Source organism: Pelobates fuscus, chromosome 1 (assembly GCF_036172605.1).
Source record: "Pelobates fuscus isolate aPelFus1 chromosome 1, aPelFus1.pri, whole genome shotgun sequence".
Taxonomy (NCBI): Eukaryota; Metazoa; Chordata; class Amphibia; order Anura; family Pelobatidae; genus Pelobates; species Pelobates fuscus.
The window spans coordinates 449,699,749-449,711,800 of NC_086317.1; the positions used below are offsets into that span (position 1 = coordinate 449,699,749).

General features: G+C 37.4%; 1 protein-coding gene across 1 annotated transcript in view; it reads right to left on the reverse strand.

The window, feature by feature from the left end:
* Positions 1 to 12,052, reverse strand: part of DYNC2H1 (dynein cytoplasmic 2 heavy chain 1) — a 330,703-nt gene that overhangs the window by 12,758 nt on the left and 305,893 nt on the right. The window contains exons 87-88 of the mRNA XM_063430335.1: positions 3,438 to 3,547; positions 1,433 to 1,514 (exon numbers count right to left, since the gene is read on the reverse strand). Of these exons, the coding sequence (XP_063286405.1) occupies positions 1,433 to 1,514; positions 3,438 to 3,547 (192 nt within the window). The remainder of the gene's footprint in view (positions 1 to 1,432; positions 1,515 to 3,437; positions 3,548 to 12,052) is intronic.

The following is a 12,052-nucleotide window of genomic DNA, read 5'->3' on the forward strand; positions in this document are numbered from 1 at the left end:
GTTTCAAAACAGTAAAACATATCACAACAATGATATCATCAGTGAAAGTGCCGTTTGTGTAAAAGAGCATTGAACCAACATGCTCATTTTGAGGTAAGGCGTGCTTGTCCCTAACTAGGCCCACCCTTTTTACACTGGGCCGCTGTGATTAAAAAATTCCTGGGCCAAATTTTCTTCCCAGTCCAGGGGGCTATTGCAGGTAGGAGCTGCGAAGTGTTGTTACATTAGTGCTGCACCCAAAATCCCTGGATCATGGCGGCATTGGGGAGAAAGCAAATAGTCATTTTATAGTACATTTGTAAATAAATCTAGAATTTACCTCTATGACAAATGAAAAATGTATGTATTCATTGCTTAATGGGGTGAAAGGGGATGTCATGATAGGTACACTTTAAGATTATATATGTAATGTAGACAAAATTGGATGAAGAACTGAAGGAAAGCCTGGTAGATCTGTTCTTGTTATTCAAAACAACACACAGTGGCAATTTATCTATTGCGCTAGTAAAATTGCTTTAAAATTTTCCATTTTATATTAGATTACTATAGATTATACTACTATGCTGTTGGCACAGGGGTATAAGCTACCATTCTGCCAGTGACCTGCATATACCCAACAATACCTGCAGGTTGTGCCACAATATCATGTGCTGAATTCCGCACTCTCCGTTTGATTTGGAGCTTCACTATAAAGGTGCAAATCCCTTGCCTGAAGCATGTACTTTGCATATTCATCCCCAGTTAAATATGTTATCCTGGCATGTAAGAGTTCTAAAAAAAAAAACCTCTTTCTTTACTTTTTTTTCCTTCTTTATTTCAATGTGAGTACAGGTAACGTTCTAACTCTCTTATGGTAGTTATATTGGATTTGCAGCGAAATAGGGCTTGCAGAAATGGAACTTGCACTAATTATCAGCCTCACTGTGATTGTGCACAAAAAAAGCAAACCAAAAAACCAACAGACTTTATTAGAAGGAACGTTTAAAGATTCACAGAAATATATTACTGAAGCATTTTATTTCATGCGGCTTATAAATAGATATTTAGACTATAACCTGAATATTTCCTTCCTTAATTGGGGTCGTTACAGTCCAGAACAGTTCATATTTCTGCAAGCTAGTTCTTATTGCGGTGTTTTGATTTTTTTGTCTTACATAAAATCGAATTGTATAAGGCAGTTGTTCAGAGTGATCCTGGGCGCTGTTTCATTTAATTGTTGATTTAGACTGAGGTCAGACATTGCTGCATATCTGTGTGCAAATGATGTGCGAACTCTTAAAACCAAATGTCTGATTAATAAGGAAATCTAAGTGGGGGTAAATCACAATGTGCATGTCTAAAGTAGTTTTATTTACTATGTGTGAAACAGCCTGAATATTTCACAGCCGTGATGGAAAATGTTCATGCTGTTAAATGGTTGAGGTTTCATTACCTTGACTTGGAGCTTTGCATCTCGAATTTTGCCCTTCCAGGAGGCCAGAAATTTTAGGTTATCCATTGAACAGTTCATTGATCTGAAAATGTATAGGAACATATTATCTTGGCAAGGTAAATGCACTCGTCTTAAAGCACTTCATAGCTTTTAATAAAAGGACATGACCGCAGTACAATGGGGGAGCTAATTTGTAAAAAAAAAAAAAAATGTCCACTTCTTATCTACCTTAGCCAGCAGGGATGGAGGATACTTCTCTGACTGTCTGGAAATTAGCACAAAAAAAAACTTAGCTGGCACAAACTTTTGGAATGTACTGCTTTGTACAAACTAGCGCAGCACTGGGATGTAACACATTCTAGGATTGTGCTTCACTTAGCTGTGGAAGGACAGTGACTGAGCACACGATGGAGAGCATAGGCTTCCCCTATTACAGTCAGTGTATGTTTGATTCAAAGCCGCTCGGCAGAAAGCCTGCACATAGGTTATATATAGATTAATCTGGCCAGACAAGATTCTAGTGAAAGCGGCCAAGGGGGTAAATCATTTAACACATACTCTCCTACTTTGTATTAATATAGATTTGATACCTTTAAATTATAAAGGCAAAACATTTCCAATTAAATAATATATGTCAGTGTTTATATTGTTGCCTATGACCAACTCTAGTGGCTATCACTGCAACAGCTAGAAGAGGGACTCCCTGGGTTAGGTCCAGCAAAGATTGCAGGACTGACATTCACCATCTCCATGCTCTGCATCTCCATAGAGATGCAATGGCTCAATGTACGGTATCTCTTGAGGTGATGCAGATTGGTGCAGTGGGGTGATTTCCTGCGCATATACTCTAATCTCCCAATTCCTCCCTACGGGGAGGAATTTGATTGGCTGAGAGCATCAGGGTTGATTATCTCAGCCAGTGGGGTTGGAGCCAGCACAGAGAACAGCACTTTATAGTATTTAAGATAAATTAATCTGCTTTTCTACCTTAAAGGACCTCTATAGTGCCAGGAAACCCTCAGGGACCCCCGCCAGGCTGGATGGAGAGGAAGGGGTTAAACTTACCTCTTTATCCAGCGCCGGGCGGGGAGCTCTCCTCCTCCTCTTCGGCTGAATGTGCATTCAGCCAGTCTCATATACAATGCTTTCCTATGGACGCTGGCGTCTTCTCACTGTGATTTTCACAGTGAGAAGCACGCAAGCGCCTCTAGCGGCTGTCAATGAGACAGCCACGAGAGGCTGGATTAACCCAACCTCTCGTGGCTGGTTAACCCTAGCTGGACCAGGCACCCAGACCACTTCATTAAGCTGAAGTGGTCTGGGTGCCTATAGTGGTCCTTTAAATGGGCCCAATAATCAAAATAGTGAGTAGAACACTATAGCATTAGGAATACATGTTTGCATTCCTAAGACTATAGTGTTCCATGTGTGTGCCAAATCTTTTGCAATATATCTGCACAAGTCGTCTCAGAGTGTGTCGCTTGAAAATGTTTTAGAAATGACATGCCTATTACATACATCTGTCAATGCAACTTAACTAGAATGGTTTACATTTTTATGGGATCATTTCTTGTGCTTTGTTAAAAGAATATTTTATAATAGTAATTCTGATCGTCTGTCTGCTAGGAAACGCATTGAGACAGAACAGACCATGCAAGCAAACATATTTGTAAAAAAATGCTAATTTGAAATAAATACATATCGGAAAAAAAAAATTACTTAGATGCATATATGATTCAAGAGTATAACTTTTTTATTTCGATTTCTGGGTTCAATCACATCAAAGGAAGCCCGATGACTTCAAAGGAAGCAGCATTTCTGTGAGGTACATGTCTAAGCACTCAATATGTCTGGGCAAGATTTTCTTTACATGTACAAGGTATTAAAAAAAAAACCAGTATGAATCAATGAAGTCAACATTTGGAAAACAGTGCATTTCCAAATGTAGGGGAGTGGTCTGATAGTAAATAGTTTAGAAGTGTAAGTGTAGACCAGTTTAACTTACCTTGCCGTTTCCTGACGTAAAGCATTAAGAAAAGTGTCCGGATGGAAAAGTTCCGATAAATCCAGGGTGTCTGATAGCAAAGTCTGCTTTTCTGCTTTTTCCACCCAATTCTGTCAAAAGTGAAATAAATAAGTTTAAAAAAAACCAAGAAACAAAATGAATCAGCTTTCGTTGTTTTAAGCTTTTTAATTTTCAGATTTCATATGTATTGAACTTTTAATGAGATCTGGACAATGTTACTGCATATTGGAGGTTGAGGTAGGATTACTTACCTGCAGACAGGACTGTGGAAAATAAAAAAAATCCTCTAATTTATTCCTAACAAAAAAATGTCACTTGCTTCTATTGCTCCAAAACACATCGCAGCCATCATGGGGCAGCATGGGGATGGTTATATACTGGACTCTGGATATTCCCAGATAGCTATCGGGACCACACCAGACCTTCTAACCTATGTCGATATGCATTCTGCGTGATATCTATGGTAATGGAAACTCACTCATAGATTGAAACTCCGATCCTATTCGTGCAGCCGCTTAGTAGATACCTGCCTAATTCCCACGGTATCAGGGAGCGATCTACCAAAAGGCTGAAAGAACTAAATTGGTCTTTCAGCCAAATGTACTAATACTAAGCAAAAATTACTTAGTGTTAGTAAATTCTGCCCCTACTCGCTATACCGCGAGTAGAGGCATGTCCACTGGCTGCTCACTGTTAAAAATAACAAAAAACCCTAGTGTCCCCCCTCCCGAGCCGCGCAAGTGAGGTCTATTAAACTGAACGGGGGACCTATTGCCCCTCCCCCCGAGCGGCGGGTGTGCGCCCTAAATAACAATAAGGGGGGGGACGGGACCTACTGTCCCCTCCAGGCCCCCACCCATGAGTGGCAGGTGGGGGCCCTAAATAACAATAAGGGGGGACACCTATTGTCCTCCTCCCCCACCCCACACCCGAGCTGCGGGTGGGGGCCCTAAATAAAAATGGGGGCCTATTAAAGCCTTTTCACGCCCTGCAATTAGGCTCAGAGCGCTCTGATTGGTTGGTTTAAGACAACCAATCAGAGTGCTCTAACAGGTAAGTGAAGAGACTGCTTAAGAGTTGCTATCAAACAACCAATCAGAGAGTTATGAGTCAAATTACACAGCATGGGAAAATACCAAAGAACTTTCCCACACTGTGGTTGTTTGGATTTTAAGCTAACCAATCAGAGTGATGTGCAAGGTAAATGTAGAGACTTACCAGTCAGTCTCCTCATTTACCTGTCAGAGCACTCTGATTGGTTGGCTAAAACCAGAGGGATAGAAGAGGAATCGATTGGGGAAAGGTAAGTTCAGCATGACAGTGCCGCTTTAAAGAGAAGGTGCTTCCCTTTTACTTAATAATATATATATATATATATATATATATATTTATTTATTTATTACACAAGATCCAGCGCACTTATCCACTAAACAGCAAGTTCAACGTTGACAGATTTTATTAGTTTTTGTTTGGGTTTTTTAAACACCTAATCTATGCAAAAATAATGGGGGTTTAGTTACATTATATGATCATACATTGCATAAGCCTGCAACAATGTAAATGTACCCCATTATTGGCAGATCCTACTCTAACAGCCTAATGTCTGCTCTTATGAGATTAGTCCACTTATGGGGGGGTCCATCTGGGACTCTCTGCAGTACAAGGCTAAATAGGCCCTGGGATGGATTCCCCCCCCCCCCCCCCCCAAGTAAATGGGCCTGGTTTCTTATGTATAGATATTTTGGAGTCTAGCCAACTCCTTGGTTTTGCACCCCTTTGTCACAGGTGCCTCATCCCAGGGCCTACTTATCCTTATACTGCAGAGAGCACCAGATGGACCCCCCCCCCACCCCTGCCAAAGGACCTGCCAAAGGTGGGGTACATTGACGTTGTGGCAGGCTTATGCAATGTATGATCATATAATGTAACTAAACCTAATTATTTTTGCCTAGATTATGTGTTTAAAAAAAACAAAGTAATACAATTTGTCAACATTAAAGTAGCTGTTTAGTGGATAAGTGAGTGAACTGGATCTGGTGTATTGCATAAATTGGCCCCCAGAAGCATCCTATTGCATGCTCAGGTAAACGCAGCCCCATGGTTTCATCATAATATATATATATATACATACATACATACATACACATGCATGCATGTCATGACGATCCTTTAGTGACACATAAATGTTTCTAAGGGCAAGAAAAGAAGTATCACAAACTTTGAAGAGCCAGTGACTGTCTGAAGCCATCTGGACAATATAATCAAAATATCTATTTCAAACAAACAGCCAAAATTTTAAGTAATTAACACCTCATAAGTGAATACCATTTTAAGTTTGAGCACATATGTTCTGATTTCAGCTTTTGTTTGAAGATTAATTGCTTATTGCACCAATTTAAAGATACCCAGGAAGGCGCTGCTGGAGAGAATAGACGCATGTTCAATTCAAAACTGTTCGAAATCATGCTGTGAGACTCCCAATTATATTAACAGTATTAATATATAAAATTTGATCTGGAGACACTCTACAAGTTTTTTAATATACTTTGTTTAGAACATATATTCTATCCATAAGCTTTAAGAAATAAAATGCAAATCAACGTAATGTTTCTCAAACAAGAAGTAACCATTAAAGAATTGTTGTACAAAAATGAATTAAACAGATATTCCTTTTACCTTTTGTATTTGTCTGTGTATATTTTACGTCCTCCACTAATTGTACAGCGCTGAAAAATATGTTGGCGCTTTATAAATACCAGTAATAAATAAATAAACAGCACCATAGTATAATTATATATATATATATATACATATATAATTATATAGCACCAACATATCCCGCAGCGCTGTACAATTAGTGGAGGACGTAAAATATACACAGACAAATACAAAAGGTGGAGAGGGCATTGCCCGTAAGCGGAGATCTAGCTATTTAAGCTCTTTTATACAAAGTGCTTAGATAGATGGCTCATGGGCTTACAATCCGAAGGATACCGTGGTGATTTGAGACAAGAGGTAGCAGGGGAAATTTGGAAGGGATGGCTAAAAAAGTAAACAGAGAGTTGTAGCTATTAGTAAAATATAGAGGGAATGACAAGGTAATGGAGTGAGAATTTTACACAGATGGAGGAGCATGCAATACATTTAGGGGGAACCTGAGTGGGCGGGAGGAGGGGCGGGTTGAGCCGAGTAGAATTGAAGAGGCTTGTTTGCAGATGGTATGGGGATCTGGGCCTAGGGAGGAGTGGAGGTAAACAGTTATTTCAATGGATTTACAGCTAGGAGTGGCAAGCATGGGGGAGGAGTGGCAAGCATGGAGGAGGAGGGGGAAGGCACAAGAAACATTTGTGGTATACAATTTAGAATTTTGCCAATCAAATACTAACAGCCAGATTATGAATTAATACATGTAACTGCAGATACAGAATACTACAGTAGTACACTATAGATAACAATGATAACATTATTATAAGAAAGTAATAATCTAGTGGCAGATGGCAAAGAAATCCGGTGCAGCATCTTCTGAATTTCAATCTCTACCTTAAAGATGCAGCGTTCAATTGAAGAGGCTTGTTTTCAGTGGGTATGGGGATCTGTTAAATCATTTACATTGATAAGCATAATTAAAGAGCTCTCAAATAAAAGAAAAACGTATACTCTACGTCTGTTTGATAGATGTTGTCAATCATATTCATTATTCAATCAATCTGTCTGCCTATCTATGCGACAGCTTATCTTCTACAACTTTCTCCATATTTAACACACATACACATTATAATTGCAAAAAAAACAAGTTACAACTCAGACTCTACAGGCCTCCGCTAGCATATGAAAAGTTAAAGTTCATGACAATACAATTATAAAAAGACTAAACAAGTATGGTGTGTTTGGGATCTATCCGACGGCTAAAGTTGGGTCATGCAATAGGACAGCGATCCTAAGCACACTAGCAAATCTACAACAGAATGTCTGGAAAAGAAAAGAATCAAGGTGTTGAAATGGCCTAGTCATAGTCTAGATCTCGACCTTTATCCCGATTTTAATGCTGTGGCGGGACCATAGGAGAGCTGTGCATAAACAAATGCCATCAAACCTCAATGATTTGAAGCAACGTTGGAATAAAAAGTGGGTCAAAATTCCTCCACAACGATGTGAGAGACTGATAAAGTCATATAGAATATGATGACTTCTCCATTTTGGCTTCATTTTTGTTAAATAAATCACGACACGGTGTTATATGCCATGTGTGGTTGTTCATCTGAGGTTGTATGTACCTAATTTCAAACCTGCTTAGAAACAGATGATTGTTATTATGTCCTGATATGTAAAACCATAGAATTCAAAGAGGTGTACTTTCTTTTTTCTCATGACTATATATATATATACACACACACAGTCATGGGAAAAAGACAGTTCACCATCTTTGAATTTTATGGTTTTACATAATAGGGCATAACAACAATCATCTGTTCCTGTATAATATAAGTGTGTTAATATATATATATATATATATATATATATATATATATATATATATAAATCCATTTTTTTTTTAAGGTAGACCTATGAAGACATATGTCTAGAATTTAAATACATTTTAGAAGTTTTAGGACAAACATTCCAAGGACTGGATTACAATCCTCTAACGCATTGCAAAAGTTGGCATACTTTGTCTATAACTTTTACTGCAGTCACTACACAAATCATATGTATGTAGAAAGTAGACCCTCCGGGGTATTAAAATAGGAGCATGTTGATGCTTTTAAACTATTTAATCACTTTCTGACAAAACTCCTAGCTGTATTATTTTTGTGTTTCATTTTCACGAGGAATGTATCAAACAGGATGTGTCCCACTAAAAGACTCCACATTTGTATTGTAATTCTTCCCCTGGACACAGCAATATCCCCATGAGGCCAAAAATATTAAAAATCACAATTACAGACATGCCAACTTCAGTTTTCAAATTTATAATTTTCACTGAAAGAGTAAGTCACTTTTGGGACAAAATAGTAGCACTCAACTGCATCTTACCCTCGTCATGGCATACCATATGCAAACAAAGACAAATGTTGCTATATCACATGGGGCATATCCCTTTTGACTTGGCTGTTTCATCAATTTCTGCTGAAGTTAGCTGTAAATCTTTTTTTTTTTACATACATATTGAATTTTAATGGTGACTTTCACAGACCTTGTGTATCCTACTATTCCAAAGACCAAGATTGGTTTTCTGCTGCATCTCCTTACTATGGGAACCCACCAACTGGCGATTGCTTGCCCCTCCGGACTGCCAAACTGCTTTTGCTGTAACACCACATTACTGACTCATATAGAAATAGTGTGACCATCGATGATCTTGGTCAGACCCGCTTTCTAACAATGGCAGCCAATGCACAGTGTATATTGTTATTCGCCAATTGCGTATCTGACCACAGTGGTAAGTTGTACAGAGCTGACTTTTTAATGTATGCACTTCAAGAAAGACCATTTTACAGGAATCATGCTGCCCTTGAGAAGGCCTGGAAGCAACAAGTTTTAATTTATCAAGATGGGAATTGATGACAAGAAGGTCTACAATTTCTTCATCATTTTGAAAGGAGGCAAATGCAAGCTATATGTTTAAAACAACAAGATTTGGATACGTGTTAATATGAGGAGTAAGAGTACAGCATCAGATTTAAATTAAAGTAGCAATATTTCATGGCTCGGTTAAGAGATGACCCACTGACATGGAGGGGGATGGAAATTATGGAGGTATGTTTTTTTTTTTTAAAGTTATGTTTCAATTTCAATAAAACTGACACAAGAAAGTGACTAGATCCAGGAGGTTCTAGAAATGTTGGGGGTAGAAGAGATAATATGAGGGTCATCAACATGGAGATAGTCTTGTAATCTTAAGGAACTAAAATGTTACCAGAACAGCTTAAAGAAAAAGCAGAAGAAGTAAAATAATTGAAATTCAGAGCACGTCAATCCAATTGAATCCATCCCTCTAAATCTATATGTATACTAGGATTTGTTCATCCACTGGAAAAATAAGATACATGCATGATGAAACAATTATGACAAACATTATGGTGTTTGTTGTAGTGAATGTAGTACTGAGTTGCCAAACTGAGACAAAGCATTGTCTATAATTAAGTTGAGAAAGTTTCCCAAATCATCTATTTTGCCTAAATTCTGCAATTTGAGGTTTAATTAATGTATTTTATAATGTTTCGATGTCTTTTTGAGAAATACATTCATTTCACCAGAAGAAGTCCCTTTTTCTTATTTGGAAGACAAAGTTATCTAGGGCTCCGTCTCTCCAGACCTGCACTGCAGGTTTTAGAAAATAATGTTAGACAGTTTTATTTGGGTACTTCAGTAACCGTATTCTCAGGGAAGCCAATAGCACTATTCACGAGATGGAACAATAAAATAATATACACATCACAGTTTGATATGTGAATTGTCTTTTGTTCGAACTTGCCTGAGCTGCAAATTTGACGTGTGAGTAAATGAAATATTGTGTCGCCAAAGCTTACGTTTAACAATGTAAGCCTCCAGCTGATCGTAAGGAGAATGTCTCAACATTCTATGCATCCCTTAGCTTGGACTAACAACAACATCTCCAGGAGATCTCCAAAGAAGAGATGCTTGCTTCAAACAAAATATGTATACATTATCACATGGATTAGACAGATGTTGTTTACACATATATATATATATATATATATATATATATATATATATATATATATATATATATATATATATATATATATAAGATGATGGCGGCCCACATACTCAGCTAAAAGAAAATGGCAGAGCCTCCATTTTTTTTTTTTCTTTAGGTATCAGTAAAACATGTAGGCAGTCATAGCTTACAGTCCTGCATGCCAGAAAACAGAGTAATGCATCTGATGTACATGTGCTAGCTAGTAAACCTAGAACTTGTCGGGTAAATATGGAGCATTCAAGGCAAGGGAGGGCTAGCAAGGAGGGAAAAGTGGCATTTGCCCCGGAGGCCAAAGTATAACACATTTAAGATAAAATTAAGAATGGGAGTGAAGTATTATAAGACAATGTACTGGTTTGGCCTTTTTTTTTTTCTAGTTGCCACTCAGACTAAATGTAGGACAGCCCTTCTTTATGCCAGGTAATATCATTATATATACTTCGAATTTCTACTCTCAGATCTAACGGTTCTACATGTGCCCTAACTCCAAGGTCACTCCTGAAAAGGTATATGATTTTCTCTAAAGGCTGAGCTGACAAATCTAAAACAAAATGGAAAAGAAAAAAGCATAAAGGAACATCAACATTGTGTTTACCTTCATTTCTGACCATCCTCTCAGTGTATGAACTGGAGGCAGAAACAAAAACATTTAAGGTGGCTTATTCGGTGGAAAAGTTGAACCATCAATCCTTAAATATCTTTACACAATTGATCTATGTTTTTAATCTACCATAAAAGCTGACAGCTGGATAAAATAGCAGATAATGGAGGAAGCCCAATTGAAGAGAAATAACGACATTTCAAAATATCAAAACTGTTTTATAAAACATATCTGTACGATCACAAGAATCTTTGAAGCTGTACATTGGCAAGGTTTAATAAGCCACACCAATCACATGTTTACTTTAGGAAAATGTATGAAATGTGAGAAGGCGTGAAGACTATTAACTGTACCATGGGTTTGTAAATAATTAGATACAAAACCCTGGAAACGTGAACAATGAGAGGTTGTTAAGAGCATATTTGCATTATATTGTTGTTTCCTTCTCCCCTTGATTTTGACTCTTTATGGACTGTCGTGTGATTATAAAATGAATGTTTTAAAAATTGATTGTAACAGTGTGCGATCAAATTGCAGACCACATACCAGTGTCAAATCCATAACTATATTATTACATAAGAACAACAGATTAGAGAAAGTTATACCAATTCAAATTACCACTTCAAATGTACCGGTACATGGAAAATATGATCTAGAATGTTTTGTATTGGTCACAAATTGCTTTTAAAATATAAGTAATAAGTCCATCAGTAAACGGCACTGTTCATAAGAGAAAGGTAATTTTAGCAAAGTCTTAACTATCACCTAATTACGTGTCCTGGTTTACACATCCAGTTGACTAAGTTATGACAAAGTAATACTGTTTTTTATATATATATATATATATATATATATATATAAATGTATATATATACACACACACACACACACACACACCACACACAGAGTACAGCTTGATAGAACACACGCAAAAAAGTAAAATTAGAATGTGGATTATGGAAAAAAATTGATATTTTGTTCAAACGTATCCATAGCGGATTAAATCATTTATATTATCAAATGGAAAAAGAAATGAAGTCAATGGTTGGAGACCAAATGTACTTTTAAATGTTATGTTTTTGCAAGACAGAACATGAGTGTGGAACAAGAGCCCAGTTGAAATTAAACAGAGGTTTCTAATTATCATCCAGCACAGCCAAGAATGAAATCAGTTATAAGTTCAGGAATTTTCTGCCCCCAAGCAGATTGGTAGACTAATTAACTCAATACCACCTCAAATTGGCTATAAAGACTTCTCCTGTGACCTGC